Source organism: Olea europaea, unplaced genomic scaffold (genome assembly GCF_002742605.1).
Source record: "Olea europaea var. sylvestris unplaced genomic scaffold, O_europaea_v1 scaffold1216, whole genome shotgun sequence".
In the NCBI taxonomy this organism is placed as follows: domain Eukaryota; kingdom Viridiplantae; phylum Streptophyta; class Magnoliopsida; order Lamiales; family Oleaceae; genus Olea; species Olea europaea.
Window position 1 is genome coordinate 335,964 of NW_019229586.1, and position 22,603 is coordinate 358,566.

The 22,603-nt window shown below is 35.8% G+C and overlaps 4 protein-coding genes across 5 annotated transcripts in view; 3 read left to right on the plus strand and 1 right to left on the minus strand.

Moving 5' to 3' along the window:
• Positions 1-2,192, plus strand: part of LOC111374198 (cell division protein FtsZ homolog 1, chloroplastic) — a 4,718-nt gene extending 2,526 nt beyond the window's left edge. The window contains exons 4-6 of the mRNA XM_022996839.1: positions 311-478; positions 1,183-1,416; positions 1,775-2,192. Of these exons, the coding sequence (XP_022852607.1) occupies positions 311-478; positions 1,183-1,416; positions 1,775-2,041 (669 nt within the window). The 3' untranslated portion in view covers positions 2,042-2,192. The remainder of the gene's footprint in view (positions 1-310; positions 479-1,182; positions 1,417-1,774) is intronic.
• Positions 2,193-2,828: 636 nt separating this feature from the next.
• Positions 2,829-6,177, minus strand: LOC111374199 (syntaxin-51-like). The gene is made up of 6 exons (XM_022996840.1): positions 5,979-6,177; positions 4,906-5,126; positions 4,164-4,369; positions 3,975-4,075; positions 3,807-3,851; positions 2,829-3,203 (listed from the first exon to the last, which is right to left on the minus strand). The coding sequence occupies exons 2-6, from the start codon at positions 5,121-5,123 to the stop codon at positions 3,072-3,074; spliced, it is 702 nt and encodes a 233-aa protein (XP_022852608.1). The 5' UTR covers positions 5,124-5,126; positions 5,979-6,177; the 3' UTR covers positions 2,829-3,071.
• A 918-nt stretch (positions 6,178-7,095) lies between these two features.
• Positions 7,096-12,386, plus strand: LOC111374200 (serine/threonine-protein phosphatase PP-X isozyme 2). Of its 2 annotated transcripts, XM_022996843.1 has the most exons (8): positions 7,289-7,485; positions 9,301-9,453; positions 9,612-9,674; positions 9,747-9,832; positions 10,172-10,247; positions 10,429-10,697; positions 10,768-10,846; positions 11,922-12,386. In XM_022996843.1, exons 1-8 carry the CDS (start codon positions 7,345-7,347, stop codon positions 11,970-11,972), a joined length of 918 nt encoding a protein of 305 aa, XP_022852611.1. In that variant the 5' UTR covers positions 7,289-7,344; the 3' UTR covers positions 11,973-12,386. The 2 variants fall into 2 exon arrangements, with proteins under 2 accessions (XP_022852609.1, XP_022852611.1); XM_022996841.1 differs by lacking the exons at positions 10,768-10,846; positions 11,922-12,386 and having other exon boundaries at positions 7,096-7,485; positions 10,172-10,319; positions 10,429-10,559.
• A 1,414-nt stretch (positions 12,387-13,800) lies between these two features.
• On the plus strand, positions 13,801-22,317 carry LOC111374201. Its single transcript, XM_022996844.1, has 8 exons — positions 13,801-13,964; positions 14,102-14,667; positions 16,539-16,902; positions 17,245-18,596; positions 19,533-19,646; positions 20,248-20,402; positions 21,214-21,334; positions 22,097-22,317. The coding sequence occupies exons 2-7, from the start codon at positions 14,200-14,202 to the stop codon at positions 21,260-21,262; spliced, it is 2,502 nt and encodes an 833-aa protein (XP_022852612.1). The 5' UTR covers positions 13,801-13,964; positions 14,102-14,199; the 3' UTR covers positions 21,263-21,334; positions 22,097-22,317.
• Positions 22,318-22,603: the final 286 nt, after the last annotated feature.

A 22,603-nucleotide genomic window follows, 5' to 3' on the forward strand; every position in this document is an offset into this window, starting at 1 on the left:
CCTTTTGAGGCATGGAAATTCTTAGTCATGTATATTTTTACCTATTAAATTCACCTCGATTGTGAAGGTTAATGGAATAATAAACAGTTGAGTCTTGGCTTTTCTCATTATAAAAACCGTTTCTTCTTGTATATTTTTACCTTTTAGATTCGCCTAGATTATGAAGGTTAACAGAAAAATAGCTGTTGTGTCCTCTATTGCTTTTCTCATCATAAATACTGATTCTTGGTGAGATGCAAAATTCTCTGGTATCAAATTTACAATAAAATTTTATCGTTCAAACTTTAATTGCATTTTTCAAATTTTTTAGGCTCTGGAAGCTATTGAAAAACTCCAGAAAAATGTGGATACACTGATAGTGATCCCAAATGATCGTCTGCTGGATATTGCTGATGAACAGACTGCCCTGCAGGATGCTTTCCTTCTAGCCGATGATGTGCTGCGGCAGGGTGTCCAAGGGATATCAGATATAATTACAGTGAGTGATTTTATGTAACCATGTGCTTTATGAGGTGTTGAATCTTGACCACCTGTGATTCATTTTAGCTCTATAACAACATTTTGACATTTACTGAAAACTTGTGCATCACTGGAATGTGTTAATTTTTCCATTCTTCATGTATGCCATGCTTTGATGTCAAGGAAATTCAGTAATGAATGTTGGAACTTGGGATTTTGACTACATTCAAAATCCGTAATAGTTTTAAATATCAATACAGCTTGCTGCAATCAAATATTTCCATATTGTGGCTTTAGGCCACATTTTATGAGACACTTTCCATCAGTTTTAAAATGATTTTTAAAAAAAAAATGAAAGTTTCGAAATTAATTTATTTATTGGTCAAAGTTGGCAATAAATAAGTTGCTTATTCTTACAGTGAAGTTTTTTACTTGAAAACTTAAAAGTAATTCAAACATGTTTAGAAACGAAAGTTGCTTACACGTAACTTATTAAGGCTTTCCTATTAGAACGGGTTTTTCAAAAGGATTCCCCAACCTTCCATCAAATATTCTGCCTTTTCCTGGAAACAAATCAATTTGGAGAGTCCTTTCTGGCTCCAGTGGCAACTAGATCAACGTGTTATTGCTTCAAGAGAAATCTTTTTTCAAAGCTTAGCCAAACCTGAAGTTTATGCGTGCAACTGAGACAAACTAACAGACGAGCCTTTTCTTATTTTTCAGATACCTGGGCTGGTAAATGTGGATTTTGCCGATGTCAAGGCAGTAATGAAGGATTCTGGTACTGCTATGCTTGGCGTGGGTGTTTCCTCCAGCAAGAACCGTGCTGAAGAAGCAGCAGAACAGGCAACTTTGGCTCCTTTGATTGGCTCTTCCATTCAATCTGCTACTGGAGTTGTATATAATATTACTGGCGGAAAGGATATCACTCTGCAAGAAGTGAATAGGGTGTCGCAGGTAATGTAGAGCTTTTCTCTTATTTTCTCTTTTGTAGCAAGTGCATGTGATCTTCCTCAAAACAGTTAAATTGAAAACTTGGGATTTTCAATAGCACACTTGAATTGAATGCCTATAAACTCTCAGGTTTGTGATTGTGAGTAGTGGTTGATCTAGGGATTCAAGTGAGCTAGGACGAACCTAGTGAGTGTAAGTGTGTGACGGCAGTAGAGCAGCCGCCCAATATATGGAAAAATAAAAAATTTTAGTGGAGCCAGCATGGGTGGCCACCATGGCATGCTGGGTGCTGACTCCACCCCCTGATTATGAGTTTGGTGTATGGCTTTTCTTATATTTATTTTCATCTATTGGTTTCCAGGTTGTCACTAGTTTGGCAGATCCGTCTGCGAACATCATATTCGGTGCTGTTGTAGATGAGAGATACAATGGAGAGATACATGTAACCATCATTGCGACTGGTTTTACACAATCATTTCAGAAGTCTTTCCTTTCTGACCCAAGAGGAGCAAAGCTAGTTGACAAAGTTCCAGGGAGCCAAGAAAGCACAAAGTCTCCCATCTCTGTCAAGTCATCAGCCTCAAATTCCAGTGCTCCTCGACTGTCTCCTCGAAAGCTCTTTTTTTAGGCCGTCTTCACTCTATTTCAAAATTTCATTTTTCTATCATGTTAATTTAATTTTGCTTCCAATTAGAAAGGGGCGAAGCTGCATTTTATGATCCTTGATTAATTTTTGTAATATCATTTGTGATGCAATTTTCCTGCACCTTTCAGTTTCTAATCTCCATGATTATTTTTTAACCAAAAATAGGATGAAATGCTCGTTTGAAACAACTTTTATTGTAGAAGAGCGTTTCAAAGAAACTATCTTAAATTAGATTCCTCCAAAAGCTCCATTAGCCACACAAAACAATTTCAAAATACTATCCAAACAGGAGCAACTTTTTACTTTTGGAAAGTGTTGCCAACAAGCCTTAATAGATCAATAGTGTGTGAGCGTACCCAAGCCTTTATGCAACAGATTACATTATCTACTAAATAATCATAGTGAAGCATAATGGAAGAAAAAGCAAAATATAATAGGCCAATTGCAATTTATTTTTTCCATTTTTGGAAGGTCTTCTTTATGGTTTGTTCGGGGATTTTCGCCCACAATTATTTTCAACCAAGCCGTATAGGGATTCACAACCTTTCTTCACTTTCTAACCACACTTTCCAAAAAATCAATCAATTTTACTTGGAAAATTTTCTTTTCTCCCAAACAAACACTTTAGGTTAAAAAGACAAACACTTATCTTAAAAAGTCAAGTTTTTAAAGACCTATCAAGAAAGGTTACAAGGTATGTTGTGATTATAGAAACTACTGTGTTGCTAAAAATGAAAATGTACATAAGAACCATAGCCTAACGAATATGTTGATTATAAGTTGGAAAATTTTGAAAAGCTTAACAGGAAATTTATCCAAACAAATCATATCACTCCCACAAACAAGGAATCCAAACAACGCGGGAATTAAAATCCAATCGACTTCACAAATAACACAGCCATTCCACTCCCCTTCTTCTTCTTGTTCTTGTTCTTTTTTCCAACACATCAATGTTAAATTTTAATCCAGGACAAAAGGACAGCAGAAAATTCCAATTCCACATTTATCTATATTACAAATATTTGATCAGCATATATATAGCAGCAACCAAAACGACAATCCCAATAATGGATAAAAGGAGACACAAGCAAGAACAGCCACCCTTTGTGCGTTTATTCAATATTGCAAGCCTCTTCTGCACTCGCTGTTTCCATTTAGGGAAAAAACCAACAAAATAAAGTAATTGGAATAGACACACAGCAAATTAGTTAATAAATACTTATCAAGTTTTGCAAATTCCCCGAGTAAATTTCCATTAATATTCCTTCATGAGAAAGTCCAAATAAGTAAAATGCATAGGCATGATATGGTCTAAACCTAGTTCGCACAAATTTCCTTGAAAGCAGCTCTCCCACACCATGTTCGGCTAAGCTTAAAAAGTTTACTTATAAATCACAAGCTTGTTTTCAATAAACAATTTATTTATTGATAAAGTATGAGATACTTTCAAAATAAATAACATTTTTCCCTTAAAAAGTTAGAAAAAAATAAGTTATCCAAGCATATTTTACACTTTCTTGACTAAGCTTTATTTTATGTGCATATGCTATTTGTAATATCGGAAGTCTAGCATACTTCAGCAACAATGACGAGTCTATACTATAATGTCACTACTAAGAGGATCAAAATGCGTAAAGACATTAACTTGCGTTAACCACATGCTATGAAAGATAATGCCAAAATTCTATCGACCAGCTTGAGGAGGTTTTATTACAATTCTATCAAATGTACTAGACAGAATGGTTACCTGCAGTCGGGAGTCTGTGACATCAACATGTTGGTCCAGATTATCCTGCACAGAATGACATTAAGCAGAAATGAACTTCAATATAATAGTTAATTGCGATATGCAAACTACAGAAGATTAGCTTTCGCGCGAGAAAAAAAGCAGGTATGTTATAATACAACAACACACAATTAGCCTTGTATGCAGATCAAGCTCCTCATTGACTGCCAATGCTATATGTTTAGTGCTTATAACTGTCTCCTCCAATTTTTCAAGGCCCTCGTCTTGTTCTGCACAAAGAAATGAAACAGCAAAGTCATCCTATATTAAGAAAGATAAAGAAAAAATAAGTTGAAGAAAAGATTTATGGTCACTAACCTTTAATGATTTGTCGTTGAAGACCAACACCACCATAGTTGTCAAGCCCAGTCATTCTGCTCATGACATCAGTCGTCTTAATTTCTGGCCCAAGTAAGCTATCCCTATCTGCAAAGTTTGACATGTTCAATGTGGAAGCCATCTGGTTTACTTTTGAAGTTAGATTTGAAACCATATCTTTCCGCCGATTCATTTCTTTCTGTGTCCTGCATATGAATACGAGCAGGTTCAAGGGCCGTACAAAGACCATGACCAGAGAAAACAATTAGAAATTTAATGAACACATAGAACCAAGTGTTAAGTCTATCTAGTTTTTTATCAATAATGTACATCTTTGTTAAGAGTTAATACATGGATTAATTAGATAATAGTTTAGGTCTCATTCTTTTGCATTTATGATTGTTGAGAGTTTGTTATGACAGGTGTCCTTATTGTATAGGCCAAGGTGATTATTCCTTTTCATATAAATGTTTGTACAGGTTGTATTCATCATCGTCCTGAGGAATAATAAACAAAAGTGCTCTTTATTATTAATTCTCTGTTTTTATAAGGTAAATGAATGAGTGCACATCATGTCTCTAAGCTTAAGCGAGTGTTTTAACTTTAGAGCAACAAAATATAAATGCAATCTACAAATTATACAAGGATTCAAGACTTGACTACTTAATTCAATAGAACTTTAAGATTATTTCTTGAAAATATAATAAACAAGTCAGAAGGATGTCCAATTGAGACAACTTACAGAGGTTGCTTTCCAGGAAGCTTTGAAAGAAGAGACTGTAGGCTATCGAGCCTGGTTCTGAGTATGGTAATTTTCCTACGTATGGCAGATGAATGTCGCTGTGCTTCTGGCCCTGTGGCGGGCAATGAACTCCTTTCTGATATCATGTTAGTGATGTCATCGGCAAGTTTTACTGCTTCATTGTACTCCCTTACCCACGAGTCCCCAGAAGCTGCCATTGTCTGCAATTAAGACAACATAGTTTTCCAAAACACCTTTACTAAGTAATAAGTATTTCAATAATCAAGAAAGCAACTAAAAGAAACAATTCAATCGATAAAAATCCATCATGAATTAGGATAGGAACAAATTCATGCCATAATCTATACATTAAAAGCTGGTCAAACTCAATTTTTATCCACATTCCTAGGAACCACGACTTTCACCTGCTTTTTAACCACACTTTTTTGGGGCCACGACTTAAAGGAACTTCAAAGCTTAGCCAAGTAGTTTCGAGGTTATCGCGAGTATAATAGTAAAAATCGTAAAAGAAAGTATTACATTCCAAAAAATTGAAATATCTAAAAATTAGCATCCAAGATGAAATCAATGCCCACGCTATTTCTATCAGTAGATTCCCTGATTCTCAATTGTATACAGAGCAATAAACAAAAAATTTCCTGTTGTCTCTAGTACTTTTGAGAATTTTTGACTGAATTAAAACAGATGATCAAACAGATGCCACCAATTAATCACACATAGATTAATTAATGTAAGCCATAAATAAGCAGCATAAAAAAAGGTCCACCAAACAGAAAGGAAAACGCAGTAAATAATTTTCGAACCAGATCGCACAGCCCAATCAGTAATTCATAAATTCACAAACCAAACACATTCAAAAAGGTCAAATTTCAGTTAGAATCAGAAGAAACGCAGCTGAATTACAAGTGATTATGTGTTCAACCGCCACAATTGAATTAGGGCTTAAACTAAGATTAAGCTCTGTCAAATCTTAATCGATTATCAAACCTATTATGATAACTGAAAAAAAAAATTGCGATAGTGACGAAGATGAAAAAGGCGGAATGCATTACCCTTTTGATTGGAAACGGAAGCAGGGATCTAAATAGCGGAATCGTAGTTTATGATAGGATGAATAATTGGTAAGCTTAGGATATTTAAGAATTATTTGAAACGGGGCGTCACAGGCGGCGCCACCGATTACCGGCAAGTTTTGTCCGACTTAATTGTCGTCTTCACCACCGCATTCAGACAAGAAATCATTAATAATTAATGTTGGGCAGATTTTTTTCAAAATAGAAGTATGATAAACTTGCATTTCAGCTCCCCAACCTATTCTTTTAGTAAAATTTGATCCTTATCTTTAAAAGTATTGCAAGTTAATCTTGACTTTCCATCATAATGCAACTTAATTATTATTATTATTATTATTATTATTATTATTATTATTATTATTATTATTATTATTATTATTATTTATTTTATTTTATTTTATTTTTTTGTGTTTGCCTTGTCACAAGATAATCTTGTGCTCTACATGTTTCGCCCATCCAACACATCTAAATTGCACGATTAAGTAGCTTAACATATCTTATATGTTCAACTTAATTCATCACGTAAAAGATGAGTGACTATTAATGTAATTAGAAAGATTGATTGTTGTAATAATTGGCCATGCTTCTAAACTCTATGTTTAATAAATTTATCATGTTGATCAATTATGTTAAGAGTTTATAAGTCCACTTGGATCCTTCTTCATTGGAGTTTGCATTACCAGATAATGAGGGAAATGATTAGTTGGGCAGAATTGAATTGATCTCGAAATGGATCGAGTTGTATCTACATTGGAAAGTGTAGGTTTTGGTTTGTTGGGGGCAATGAGTAGTTTCTTTATATGCTATCAATAAAATAAGTATTTGTTATTTGAGATTTGAAAATCTTGTTAATTCTTGGACGTAAGTTAGAGATAATTTTTTGATATGTGCTATACACTATGTATTACGTTGTAGTATTGACTTCAAAACCAAACCGTAAATGAAGCTTCAAACTCATATGATTCAATTAGGGATGGAGGTAGCTAATAGGGCTAACGTGGTGCATAATGAATTTAATGTTGTGCTTGAATATAATGGGGGCAAAACGAAATAAAACTAGAAATGAGGTGAGTGAAAATCCAATTTTCGGAAAATTTAACAGCAAAAACAGCGTGAATCTCGAAAATCCAGTTCTGGTGGGGGAGCAAGATACGAGAAAAAGAAAGCCCACAAAAATAATGAACCTCAACTCACCACCTATGGGAGTTCAGTAAATTAATAATTCTGCAAAGAGGAAGTACATGAAATTCAATATTCTGATTGCAGAATCAGAATTTGGATTTATTAACTGAATTCGCAGGGGAACTTTGGAGGGATCGGCAAGTTCGAATCCGTGATTGTGAAGATGTCGGACCTAGACCGCCAAATAGAGCAGCTGAAAAGATGTGAACCGCTCACGGAAGCTGAAGTCAAAGCCCTTTGCCTCAAAGCTATGGAAATTCTTGTTGAAGAGAGTAATGTTCAGCGAGTCGATGCCCCTGTTACTGTAAGTAAACAATTGGTCGTTAATTTATTTATTGTCTTTTTCTGGGCTGTGATTTTTTCTGTTATTTAAGACACTTAGAGAAATATATTTAAAAGAATAGTTTTGGATTTTGTTTTTCGAGCAAAGGGTTGTGGAGGGATGGATCTGGGTTCACGTATTGCACGAGGGTTTTGCGAAAAGGCGTATGCTTTTTGTTTTTGTAGTTATTTGACACTTAATCTTTGGAAATTAAACCCCATTTTTGAGGGTTTTTTTTTTTTGGTCTCTCACATTTTTCTGTATTCTGGAAGCAGGGTGTTATTTAGGGGATTTGGTTCTCAATTTTGGTTGTGAAATAACAAAGAGTGCAAAATCAACATATTTTCAGTACTGAAAATTATATTTGTGATATTTGATCGAAAAGTTTCTGGTTTTTATTGAGATTTGGCATCATCTGATGGCTATTGAGCTTTGTTTTTTGTTGTAATTTGCTGTGCCGAGTAATTTTCTGAGCTATTTTCCGGACCTGTTGAATTGGTAGTAAGCGGGGGTGGGATTGAGACCCGTTCTTCAGCAGTCGATAACTGTAGGAAAATGGTGTTTGAGGGGTGGGGGATCCAGCCATCCAGGGGACAAGGAAATTGCACAAATAAATAAAATTTAAGACAAACAGAGAATATCAAAGTGGGCATGCATAAAACTACATGATATTCAGTTAATTACGAATGAGAAAATAGGATGTGGTAGAAAGAGGAAAAAACAGTGAGAAAAGAACTGATGTTAAAGTAGGATATTATAATTTTTTACAGTCCTCAGTCCTTTCCATTTGAACCCAGTTTTGGACTTTGATTATGTTCAAGGTGTAATTAGATTTAAATGTAGCATACCTATCTGAATATTTGATTAATCAGCTTGAACAGCAAAGTGCTTTAATTTCCATCATCAACTTTATAATATTAAAAAATGTCAGTGAACTGATTCTGCAAATTACGAATTTATACATGACAGTGCGATTCTAGTTAGTTCTGGTTTACGTTACCTTCGATCACTATGGGCAATAGGGAGGTCATTCTGCTGTTCTATTTTTCTTAGGTTCATCTGGTTATATTTGAGGATTACATCATTGTGATTTGATTCCTTCATTTTCATTTGTAACTCTCTGTTTACCTCTTTTTGCAATATGCATCCCCAAAGTGTAGAAATTATTCTTTCCTCTTCCAAACTTTTCATAATCACAGTTCACTGCGCCCTTACTGGAAGTAAAGGGCTCGAAAGCTTACCTTATTATTAGAGATATTGCTCCTTTGGTTTTTTATTTTTATTTTATTTTATTATAACTATTACTAATTTTAGTAATATTGTACTTACAAAAACGTTTATTTGTTATAATACCAATAATGAAGTCTTTAGGATAATTCAATGCAATAGAGGAGGAATCAATGAAAGAACATAAACTCAAGTCTAAATCCTGACAGGTGGGGAAAAGCTGACTTTCATATAGATTATTATTATTATTATTATTGAATTTTAACCACCCACCTCCAACAAAGAAGAAGAAAATAAAAACCACGGCATCCTGAAATAAACCATGGGGAGCAAGGATGAAGAGATTTAAAACTCCCTTCTTGTTTACTCCATGTAAAATAATACACAAATCATATGTTGGTGCTTTTATGATAAAATTGCCTACAACTATATAGCATATAAATATAACTGTTATCTTCCCAACTTCTGAAGATATTGCTGTCGTTTTTCTTCTACCAATTAACTTTAATACACCGTTCACATTGCTAACATAGTCATTACCCGTCCTTTTTCACCCTTCGCTGGAAGCAGATATGTGGTGACATACATGGACAGTTTTATGATATGAAAGAGCTTTTCAAAATAGGAGGTGATTGTCCAAAGACAAATTACTTGTTCCTTGGAGATTTTGTTGATAGAGGATTTTATTCGGTCGAGACGTTTCTGCTTCTACTTGCCCTAAAGGTATTTTTATTTGCACAGTAAATTAGTAATATGGTAGATATTCCAGCTTTCTTGTGATGCCTGTTGCAGCCATATTCAAGTTTCTTAATATATTCAGTTTCCCGAAAGTTTCTAAATTGTATACTGTACAAATTAGCCTAAAGATAGTGAATTTTCAGGTGAGATACCCAGATCGGATTACTCTCGTTCGGGGGAACCATGAGAGCCGGCAGATCACACAGGTTAGTCTTAGTTATTTATCACCTTTGAGCTTTTATGTTCCAAGAAACTTTATTGGTTTCCTCTGGTTTCAGGTGTATGGATTTTATGATGAGTGTCTACGCAAGTATGGTTCTGTGAATGTTTGGAGATATTGCACCGATATTTTTGATTACTTAAGGTTTGCTCATTTCTAGATATATCTCCCGGTACTCATTTAATGAAAGAAGCAAACTTGGCAGTATCACTAAAGTTTGTGTAACTAGGCTGTACGAAATTTATAACTTACTGTGTTGCATGAAGATGCACTTTTCATTGCCTTTAGAAATATATGCCTGAGATTTTTCCAGTTCACAAGCTATATATTTTTTATGCTGACATTCTTTATATGCTTTCTTTTCCCTCTGCTTATATGCCTGTTATTGTGCATTTTATTTGCATGGCTTGTCGTTGACATGGCTTGTTTTGAAACTTATAGCTTTCATAACATTTTGGTCCTGCTGGCAATCTTTTGTTGCAGCCTATCAGCACTGATAGAAAACAAAGTATTTTGTGTTCATGGTGGTCTGTCACCTGCAATTTCCACATTGGATCAGGTTTGCGAACTATCCAGAACCTTACGGCATTTGGTTGGTTGAACTGGTCATAGGATTAAGGAAGAAAAAGAGGTTAAAAATTTAGTTTGTTGTCCTTTGCGACACTGCCCAGCACTGTGTACAAAACATGACCTTAGCTTTTCCCTTTGTTTGAAGGGAATTAATTTAATCTGTATTGCAGATTCGAACAATTGACCGGAAACAAGAAGTACCTCATGATGGTGCCATGTGTGATCTCCTATGGTCAGATCCAGAAGATATTGTTGATGGATGGGGTTTGAGTCCTCGTGGTGCTGGTTTCTTATTTGGTGGTAGTGTTGTAACTTCCTTTAATCATTCAAATAATATTGACTACATATGTCGAGCCCATCAATTGGTAATGGAAGGTTATAAATGGATGTTTAACAACCACATAGTTACTGTCTGGTCAGCGCCGAATTACTGTTACAGGTAATGAACTTTAGTTTTCTTTTATTTCTCCCTATTCCCACTTGTTATGAATTTTGGATATATGCTGCAGATGTGGAAATGTTGCTGCAATTCTTGAGCTGGACGATAATCTTGATACGAAGTTTCGTGTATTTGAAGCAGCTCCACAGGCATGTGCATATGATTCTCTTCTATTTAAGTTGCTAAAGCTGTTCATCTTACTACATTAGTAGATATCAAAAAGAACACCAACGTCAAAATTTATGTCTTAATTTACATGCACGCGCCATCCGCTTCGTTGGCTAAACCCTTGTAGTAGACGTGCCGCGTTGGTCGTCTTGAAGTACAATTTCAATCGAGCAGCGGGTGGAATCCTTTGCAGAAAACTTAAATATGCAACGGGGTATTATAAATGGCGGATCCGCTGAGATTTTGCCCTTTTGTCACTCCGATTCGTTCCTTCCAACTATAATCACCTTTATACGAGGACCCTTTGAGGTTAATATGCCTACGACCCTTGAAATAATCTGTCATTATCTGTCCAAGTCTTGAAGGAAGAAAGCCCAAGTGTTAAAAGCATATTGCACCGAAGATGTCATGGGCCTTTGTGCTTAAGTTGATGCATTAGCTTTATAAAATTTGTGACCTCTTAAGACTTTGACCCCTGAGCTGTCGTACATGTGAATTTCATAATTGTTTTGACAGTATTATTTCGGTTGATACTTCTCTAAAATTTGTTCAGCTAGGCTTGTAACTCACGAATGTGGAGCTGCTTATATTTTAGATTAAGAACACGGGTATTCACAGTTATCAAAACTAGACTGGACCGTCCTGTGTGGCGCAGAACCCTGTAAATGCCGATATAAGCAGTTTGAGTTTGCTTCAATGAACCATTGATCAAGGACCATTCGAAACGCTGGTTTTAATGTTTGAACTGGGTGGTTTTTATTAAACCTGGATCTATTGTCCAAATTAAGTTTTAAGGTGCTTCTCTCAAGACTGGAACCAGGGACCACAATATTATGTAGCCGCTCTCTCTTCTAGTTCATGAAAATAAAACTCCTCGGTATAAGTTGAATGGCTAACGATGATTTTTACTTGTTAAAAGTGGGATTAAAAAGAAGGATGAAAATAGGATTTTATCACTTGTTACACCTCAAATCCATGCAATTACAACTTGTGGGGTCGTTTTTTCTAATCATATTTCAGCTCAATTCGTGTAAGTCAGTTTATGATGAAATGCAGGAATCAAGAGGACCGCCTGCCAAAAAGCCGCCTCCAGATTATTTCTTATAGAGCTGAAGCTGTGAAGATATACTAGTTTCCTATGCTTATGTATTGGGTCGATGAAAATCAAAACTTATAGTTGCATGGTGAAGATGTCGTCTTTAGATGCTGGGAGGTTAGCGATATTGACTCGCAGTGACTAGCTCCTCGAATGATTGAAAGAATGGCACGTCGTCTTGATGGCGGTCGCCCGGACCACCACAATCATTCGAAATCCCATCTTGCTTGGTGGATCATGTTTCTTTTCCTCTCTCTCTCTCTCTCTCTCTCTCTCTTTTGTGGGTTTTGTAACAATACTGAGTTACTTATATGCCAAAGAACATTTGTATAGACAAAATTTGATCCCACTTCCATATGCAGGGTGTGCAGAAACTTTTTTTGTTTGTTTTTTATTGCCATAATAGCAGAAGTTATTTAGAGAATCTCCAGAAGAAATTGTTTGCTTTTTCTATGTTCTTGTGGGGATTTACTATCGTCCTCTTCCTTTAAGCCATTTATGAAAACAGATAGCCATACAAATGTGTCGATAGCATTGTCCGAAAAACCCTTTATGGATTTATCGTGTTGAATGACAATTAATGCCAAAAAAGGAAAAGGAAATCCTTGTGTAGGAACAAGATTCAAGTCTTACAGTCGACTCAACTTTGAGCCCTAGTTTGATCCCCATTAAATTAAATTATATTACATTCCATTTTTGTTTCACCTATTTTCAACCACACAATTTTTCATAAAATAATATTACACGTAAATCGAAAATTTTTCTTTCTTTTTCAACCACTCATTTTTCTGAAAAATACTATTCTCCCCATTTCCATTTTCAAGTAATGGGGGTCAAGCAGGGGCTGAGTGTCGACAATAATGTCGAATAACAAGATTCAAGTCAATTAGATTTAACTGAAGAGGTTCAACTTTTGTGGCAAATTCTTCATAGCGTCATTGAGTTGTTCCCAATTTCTTGTATTAACTATCATTTAATCTCAATGACAAACTCCAATCCAAGTTCTCAATTTGAAAAATACTATTCTCCCCATTTCCATTTTCAAGTAATGGGGGTCAAGCAGGGGCTGAGTGTCGACAATAATGTCGAATAACAAGATTCAAGTCAATTAGATTTAACTGAAGAGGTTCAACTTTTGTGGCAAATTTTTCATAGCGTCATTGAGTTGTTCCCAATTTCTTGTATTAACTATCATTTAATCTCAATGACAAACTCCAATACAAGTTCTCAATGGATCTTGCATCATAAAATGATATCTTCACCTTCAAACTCAAAATAATTAAGCCTAAATTCTTCATTTCCATCATCTATATTTCAAACAATTCCTTCGTTAATCCTAAGATTTTTGGACACCTCTATAAGTATGTCACATACCTAAAAACGATGCTAACTTTGTTTTCTCATAGTTATAGAGGTTAACGAGAATGATGTTTTTGATAGAGATTCACACTTTATTTCGTGCATCTTTCTTCAAATGCGGCAAAGCTACTTTTACGATGCATGCATGTATTCTTGAGCGTTACCGAACATTTACGTTGTATGCATGTATTCATTGACGTTAGATTTTATTATAAGTTTGCATTTGTTTTCGTTCATTCTTTACTTTCTATTATTGTTTACCTTCATTTTGTTCTTCATTACGAGAAATTGAATACTTCGATAGCATTTCGATGCTGATACGCTTTATACTTGCACATCACAGTTGCATTTAGCAAAGGCTCTTTAAAAAAAAAAAAAAAAAAAAGGCAAACGTGTCATAAGAGCTTGGAGGTAGCACGAAGCCGAATCGTGCAAGTTCGTGTTTATAAACAACAGTAATTACAGAAAATAAAAAGAAAAATAATCCGCCAATTTTTATACACGTCTTTTTCTCTCTCTAAAACGTTTCCCCTTCTCTCTCTTCGTTCTGCTCAAGTTTTTGCCCGAACCCATCACGCTCTCTACAGCTGACTTACTTATACGATTTACCATCTAAGTTTTGTGGCTAAATTACCCGCTAAAAGGTGTGTTTTTCATATTTTTAAGGATTCTAATTTTAGTTTTTTCTAAAAATTTACCCTTTCGGTCTCTCTTCTTCTCCCTTTCTCTCTCTCTAGGGCTTTCTCTCTGCCAAGATGGGTTATTTCTCTCTTTCTTGCAGGTACTTGTGCAAAAAGCAGCTGGTTCTGCCGTTAATTCTTTCAAAACGACGTGGGTTATGGGGTTTGGGTTGTGATGATTTCTTAGGGTTTTTGTTAGATGGATTCGACGGTGGAGATTGAATCTGGAAGAAGGTTGGTTGGTTTGGGTGAGAAGAGTCTGGCAGAAGGGGATGTAGTGTTATCGAAAGTGGATCCCCTGGGCAAGAAGAGACTGGCGGAAGGGGATGTGGGGCTATCGAAAGAGGGTCCTCCGGCAAAGAGAATTAAAAGAGGGGAATTGATTGGAAACATGAAGAAGGTGGCTGAGACGGTGTTGGTGCTCGCGGCGATGGGGAAAATGAGGGGAGGAAGGGTGCCCACCGAGATCGAGGAGAACTTGATGGCGGATGCCCGGGGCAGGTTGGCGAAGGTATGCGATGGTTTTGCACCTAAAGACGTGTTCCCGAGAGATGCTTTTGGAGGTATGATTGAGGATTTGGGACTAAATAAGTTGAAAGAACAGAGGCTAGAATTTCGTCCTCCCAAAATATCAATTGCTGAAAAGTTGATGCTTTCTAAAAGACAGGTTTGTTTTTTCTTCTCTTTTCTCCTTTTGGTTTGATTTTTAATTCGGAATTGGTAGGCTACTCAATTGACCAGTTATGGTGATTATAATTAAGAATGAACAAGTTAAGAATACTGGGTGTTGGTATAATGTGAAGTTTGGTTAGAGGGAAGACTATGAATTGTCTTCTAGCTGTCGACCGCTTTCCCAAAAAAAATCAGCTTCCTAAGGTGCTTCCTTGGTCTGGTGTACATTATGAGGTGAAGTGGTTGATTTATTGGAACCTGGAAAAGTCATTTGATACTGTGGAAGTTGACCAGTGTATTCTACTCGGTGTATTATGTGATAAATACTTGTAAACTTTCATTATACATTGGAAGTGCTTGTCAGTTTTCTTGTGTAACTGTCTTATATTAAGCACTGAAGCTTGATAAAGCATTTTCATTGTCATGAATGGACTTCCCCTTTTTTTTACCATTGTTTTGAAGAAAGTACTCTATTAAACAGATATTGTTGTTTTACATCCATATTCACCTGTTTCTTTTTTGGACTTCCACATTTTTTTTTTAATTTTTTTATGTATTTTCCGTTCTCACGATTTTTTCTATAAGTTTTTGTTTCCCTGTTTCGACTTTACCGGGGAACTCCATTTAATTATTCTGGCGGATTCTTACCGAAGTCGTCGGAACTATTCAGTCAAATCTACTTCATTAGATTTAATTGTTTACCTTTTTTAAGTGAGTGAAGTTATAATTTGAACCAAAGCTATCTCAAAAATTTGGAGTGGAAGAATAAGAATCTTGAGAATTGTATGGTCTGTAGTGTTTCTTTTATGATGATATTAGTTTGTTCCAAGTATTAAATATAGATCCAATGCGGATATATCTTGGAAAAAATTAGCAAATCACACTTCTATTGTGCTTTATACTTTAATTTGTGATGGGGTCTATATGCAATTAAGTGCAAATATTGAAGTTACGCCCATAACGGAAATACTGTTAATTTTGGAATTTATGATGGTTGACAATACAAACATAAAGCTCTAATGAGTTTGATTATTGGCATACATGTTACAACATATGAGAAGTTTGGGCACAGCATAGGTTACAAAGAAGGAAAAATTGTTTGAAAGGTATACTGTGAAAGTATGATATCGTCAAAGGTTCAGGTGACTGGAAGCAAAATGCCAACCCAACATTATTTCATACTCACACATTATCTAATAAACTATGAGATCTATGACATGATAGTAACAAGAGAGAATGATATGGATTCACGGCCATCTAACTTTCTTATGTCTGAGCGACTTCATATACTGCATGTGTCATTATCTATGTTATGAACCATATTTTGAGTAATGTAAATGGCCTTGCAGGTGAGAAGACTGCTTTAATTATGAAAAAGTGGTTCTAAGTAAATGAAGTATTTCGACATGATGATTGAGAATGCAGTCAGACATTTTACTTGCTTTCCAATTTTATTTCGCCATGCTTTTGAAAATGGTCCCATCTGATCTCTGTATAATATAGGTCATTGCATGATGTTTTTCATGAGATTAAAATATATTATTCAGTTATTTGGGTGTTGTTGAGTCATGCATTTTTGTTAGGATTTTCTCACCTTGGTGTACATTGGTGAACTTTGGAGCACTAATTTTGGGCAGTTTATTTAGACGCTACATAATGTTCTTGCAGCAAATCATTTAATCTCTTACAGATATTAGAGGGATTGGATATTCATCTCTTTAGATGTGTTTTATTTGTGAATGCTGCCTTGTGGAGCAAAGTACATACGATTGTTTGTCTTGCATTTGCTGCTTGTCTACTGCTTATTAGATTGTGTATATTGCTTTATGCTGATGTTTACTCCTGTCTTATCACTCCTTGATTTAGATGGAGAAATTAGAGGATTTCTCTGCATCTACCCCACATACTTCTAGACATGCACAAATGAATTCTTCTGCAGCCCTTGATATCCGTGGTAAATCACATACTGCTCGAACATCTCAGTTGGATAAACCAAGTCATGTGCGCATGTCTTCTGGAAGTTTCCAATCTGCTTCACCTTTAGGTCATTTGATTAAAGCAAATTCTACATCCTCGCCTTATCAGCTTCCTAGTAGTGAGATAAGACCTATGGTTTCCAGTGCATTACCCGCAAATCATTTGGGTCCTGCATCATTGCCTAGAGTTGATGGGCCGCATCCTAGATTAGATGGAAGATCGGATGGTTCTTCCCACCCATCACAAGTTGAAGGTAATGCCAATTTCTTGCTTCTAATTGTGAATGATAGTTAAAGATCTGTTTCCTTAAGAATATTGTGGAAATATTTGATTGTGAGGTTCTCATTCAGAGTGTATCACGGCTTGTGTGGCATATTCTTTTGTGAAAGAAGGTCCTCGGTTGAGTGTTAAGTTCTATTTATTGGAAAAAGATAAATTTTTAGCAGCAGCTTTCAAAGCGGATGATTATCTTCTTGAAAGCTAATGCGTGCCAGAACGCTTATTTTTGCTGTAAATCGGTTACATTCTGTTCACATTTCCTGTTTTGTCACAATTCTTATATGTATCTTCAACTAACTATTATTTCATGTTGCAGCAAATTACTCTGCTAACTCAAGCTTCAGAACTCCAACTTGTTCAGTGCAATCCCAACCTGTCTCATCAGCTAAAAGTGGAATGGATGATAAGGCTCCCATAAATATGTCTGTTAAGATTGAGGGATCGGGTGCGGGAGTGGCTGCATTTAGACCAATTGTCAATCAGACAACAAACACGCTTCCAAGCACACAGCATGTACAAGGCTCTAACATTCAGGCACCTACTGTAGGCAAGAGTCATGCTGATATTTGTAAAATTGTTCAGAAAGTATTGCATCCATCGTTTTCAGAGCACTCTACTTGGAATTCTCCTTCTATTGATTACATGAACAAGGCTTTGACTTGTCAGATGTGCATGCATACCCTAACTGAGGTAGACAGCATACTTGTTTGTGATGCCTGCGAGAAAGGGTTTCACTTAAGATGCCTCCAGACAACTAATCAAAAAGGAGTTCCTAGAGGGGAGTGGCATTGCGGAAAATGCTTGTTGCTAAGCAATGGGAAACCGTTGCCCCCAAAATATGGTCGTGTCATGAGAAACATTAATGCACCAAAAATGTCTTCCAGTGCAGCAGCAGTTCCATCAAGTTCAAATAAGAAGGCTGCGGCTTCAGATGAGCTCAGTCAGCCAAAGATAATGGTCAACGGGAACTCTTCAATGCAGAATGTACCTCCTGATAGCATTAGCGTTAATAATAGCCATTTGTTGTCCAGACCAAGTGGACCAGTTACAGTAAATGCTAAAGAAATGCAAGGTAATGATATTGACTCTAATGGGGCAAACACTGATGACCAAATATCTTCCAGAACTTGCCAAAATAATCTGATGAAACCCTCCGGTGCCACTTGTGTTTCACTTACAAGCTCATCAGGTGGAAAATCATGTGACAGTGAACTGGTTGAATTAAAATCAAATGATCCTGCAAAGTCAGAGACCAGTTTGTCCATTGACTTACAAGCTCCTGGCAATGCACAAGATGGTACTGGAGTAAGTTTTCCAAGCAACGAAGCAAGCCTGCCAAAGATATCTTTTGAAAATCATGTTATGCCTATGGATTCCAAATGCTCTCATGGCATAGAAACTTCGAACTGTAAATCAGATCAACTAAATGAACAGGAAGTTTTACAAGACAACCTTGCAGAAACTTTGACTGCCATGGCTGGGAATACGGAACAGGGTAGATCTTCACCAGATGGATTGCATGCTGTTGATTGGATTGGGGATGCAATTCAAGTTTCAGATGAGAAAACATATTATAAATCTTGCTGCATCAATGGAAGTGTCCATGAACTCCTGGATTATGTTCTTATTCTCTTTGACAATGACAAATTAATTCCTTCAAAACTTCAGGTGATCAATCATTGAACAATTTAATTTCTCATGAGACTATGATTTTGATAAAATTTTCAAATTACACAGAATTTTCAAGATAATTACTCTCGGTTAGATAAGGAGGCCTTGCTAGAGTGATGTGTGTCAGTTTTGCCAGCATTTAACAGGCTAAGTTTTGCATGGGTACAGATAGTATTTGGGAACCCTTGGAACTTGCTCAAGTGGAGTAGTTCAGTGTGATTGCTAAGCACATTCAGTTAAATTTAATATCAACCAAAAACAAGTTTTCTTTTCTTTGCTTTTTTTCCTGAACATTTTGGATCTGATTGTGATTGAGCCAGGATAGGGGAGAAGTTATATGGTTCTAGAACTTTTCGTGACCAATTGTGATTAATACCAGAGCACTTCATGATGAAGATGAAGACCTCAAATCAGATGCTTACTGGTTTTATATTCTGAATTTTGCAAAATATAACCTTGATTATAGGATGTATAAGTGTACCCACAATACTAAGTCATATAGATTGAGATGGATCTATTCAGTGTGATTGTTAGTTTGGCCCTTTGACTGTGTTCCTCGGATTCTCCATTTTGGAGGAAGTACACGTGTTTCTTATAATCTTAAAATGCATCTACAATTAACAGTATATGAATTTCTAACAAATTATAATTTTGTAATATGTATCTGCGTACGTGTCTAAATTTTGGATCCTTTTAGTTGTATCTCCATATTCTAGATTTTAGAAAAAGATCAGGCTCCTAGATATGTACTATCTGACGCCCGCCCCCGCCCCCGAGCCCAAGCAAAATAGCTTGTCTATTACTGCACTTCGAGCAGACCTGAAATGTTGAACTCCTTGTCATTTGTTTTTCTAGTTGTGAAAGAATACAATAGGTTTGGTAAATTATGTCTCCATGAATTTCACATCAAAACTCTTGCATTTTTTTCTGCAGGTCATGTGGGAGGATAAAAATACTAGAATGAAGTGGGTATCAGTCAATCGATGTTACTTTCCTGGTGATTTGCCTGAGTCCGTTGGCCGTCCATGTGGCCTGGAAAGCAGTGAGGTGGTTTATTTGTTTATTCTTTCTATTTTTTATTTTATTTTTGCCTTAGCTCACTTTATTTGTTGAATTGTATCTGAAGAAAAGATAGTACTTGATCGAAACAACACGGTCTTGTCTTTCTCAATTCACCAATAAACGACATTATATTGGTCCATTTCAATGGTTACGGCTTCATTAGGTGGAAATTTTAATGATCCCAGGTGATCCTTTTTGAACTGAAATGAGCTTAAAGAATGAGAAAGTTTATTATTGGTGTACATTGGAGAATAGTAGAATTTTCTAAAAACAGCATCTACTCTCCATCTCAAAGTAAATGGCTCCTCTGGCTGGGACAAGTTTCTAGGAAAGGGGTTAAAAGTGGGAATGTTATATGTGAAATTTTAAGAATATCCTGTCATGAATATCCAAATGCACAATACACAAGACGAGGTTGACAGCCACTTAAGTATACAAGTTTCTGATTAATAGAAGGTAGTTTGAAAAAATATATTTTGCCGTATCTCCGTATCCTAGATTAAACTATTTTTTTTCTCCTTATTGGTAAGGAGAATTGCTGCTTTATTACTATGATAAGATGTATTTCTTTTTTCTATTTTTACAGGTTTATGAGTCTACCCGTCTTAGCGAAATAATGGCTGGCTTAATACAGAGCCCATGCGAAGTCCTTCCTCCAAGAAAGTTTGCTGAAGAAAGCGAAAGGAGAGCTCGATCAAGGACGCAGCCAAATGATCACTTGGAGCCACTTTATCTGTGCAAGTGCGCCTATGACCCTTTTATGTTGATTTCAGTTCTCAGTTACATTTCTCTAAAATAAACTTCATCGGTGCACGCTTCTGGGAAACATTGTTAGACAATGTCATTTAGCTTTATCAAGTGGTCAATCCTTGATTGTGAGTAATGAGTCCGATCTTCGCATAATACAGTTTGGTGATAATCGAAATCTTGAAGAACTTAACTATTAAAATGCCACTTGTCTTGTTGTGGAAACTATGTATCACTTTATAACTGAGTCTGGAATTCACCATGTCACTTGTTCCCTGCTGTATCTTCACTTGTGCTTCCTCCAATACATAGAACGGAAACGTTCTGCCTGTAGGCTCTCTGCTCTGATGTTGACCATGGACGCTATTGTATTATGGTGTGGAATTTTAGCTGAATATTTCTTTATTTCATTAAAGAATGGAGAGATAACTGAAGAGTCAGTTTGATTGTTATGATGAACGTTTACTTGCAACAACAATTGCATCTAGTGGATCCAAAATGAGCCGGCTCTCTTGTTACAAGCAGCAGCTATTCCAACTATTATTGATTACCTTCGCTTTTTACATTTTACATTCTTTTCTTTGGATGCATACTGTTTTTTTCCCCCATTTGGGGGACGAGAAAAAATGTGTGGTGGGTAGTTTGTTGCATCTCTATTCTCTTTACTATGGGTAGTTTGTTGCATCTCTATTCTCTTTACTAGCATTGATTGGGGTGGCTTTTTAACATGCCTTTGGCTATTCTTTTGCTTTTTATCAGTTGTCCCATCCATCTACTTTAATCCATTCATGTATCTCTTGTGCAGATGGATTTATGATGAATCAAAAGGGCTATTTCGTGACATTTCCTGTTAATTATGGATTAGAATACCATTTTCACAATGTTCTCCGTTCTATTGCACTACCTTCTGCTCAAATTTTGATCAGGTACTTCACGGCATTATTTGTCTAATAATAAGTCTTTACTGTAAAAGCATGGTGCATTTAAAGCAACTTCGTCACAATGTTCTCCATTCTGTTGCACTACCTGTTGCTCAAATTTTGATTAGGTACTTTCATTGCATTATTTGTCTGATAATAAGTCTTTACTGTAAAAGCATGGTGCATTTAAAGCAACTTCGTCACAATGTTCTCCATTCTGTTGCACTACCTGTTGCTCAAATTTTGATTAGGTACTTTCATTGCATTATTTGTCTGATAATAAGTCTTTACTGTAAAAGCATGGTGTATTTAAAGCAACTTTTTTCTACATGGCAGCACAGTCATTAAGACAAGCAACCGATTTGAGCAAAAAATTAAAAAATGCTGTAAATATCCTAATCATACACTCTGTTAGCTTAAAATAGGAAAAACCAAGATGTTAAATTATAAATGAATCATACATTTAGATATCAGACGAATCAAGGAGTGATTAGAATTAATCTAATTTGCTGAAGAAACTTTGTCACCATATCTATATACTTAACCTAGATAGCACTTTGATAATACTTGAGTAAATTTAAAGTTGGCTTTCCCACATATTATGGCAGGAGTTTAAATGCATTTCAATATGAATGGAATCTGTGATTGTATTATACGATCGCCAAACAGATCTCTCTCACTCTCTCACCCTATTTTCTGTAGAAATAATAAAGAACGAATACATGAATCATTCAAATTACTTTTAACATGAACTATTGTTTGTGGCAGGTCTCTTTGATGCAGCAGAATTCAGTTTCTGTATTAGCTCTAGTTGTAGTCTAGTCTGTATCATTTCGCCACCAGGGATGCTAATAGGACCTTTTTTAGGGGCTCATAATTCAAAGGGTGTACATATTGTTGGATGTAAATGTGACAGGCCTGTCTTCTACCTTTGTTTTCTGATTATTTAAAAAGTGTTGGTAAAATAAAAAGATATCATTTTCGGCCAAGGGTTTTGTCTTTTTAATTTTTTATTTGATATTTATTTCTTCCTCTTTTTGCAGATTTTTTAAGAGGAAATACCAATGTGTATATGAGATCATATTTGGTTTTTAGTTGCTCTTTTGCTCCTGATTGGAGCCAGCTCTCATTATCCTCTGTTTTTCCCGACATATACACAGGCAGAAATCCTATTTCAAAAATCCTAAGCAAAAACATAGTTACTATAAAACACCCAGGAACACACAAGTAACCAAACAAGTCATGTTTGCTTTATTTTCAATACATCTTCTCGTC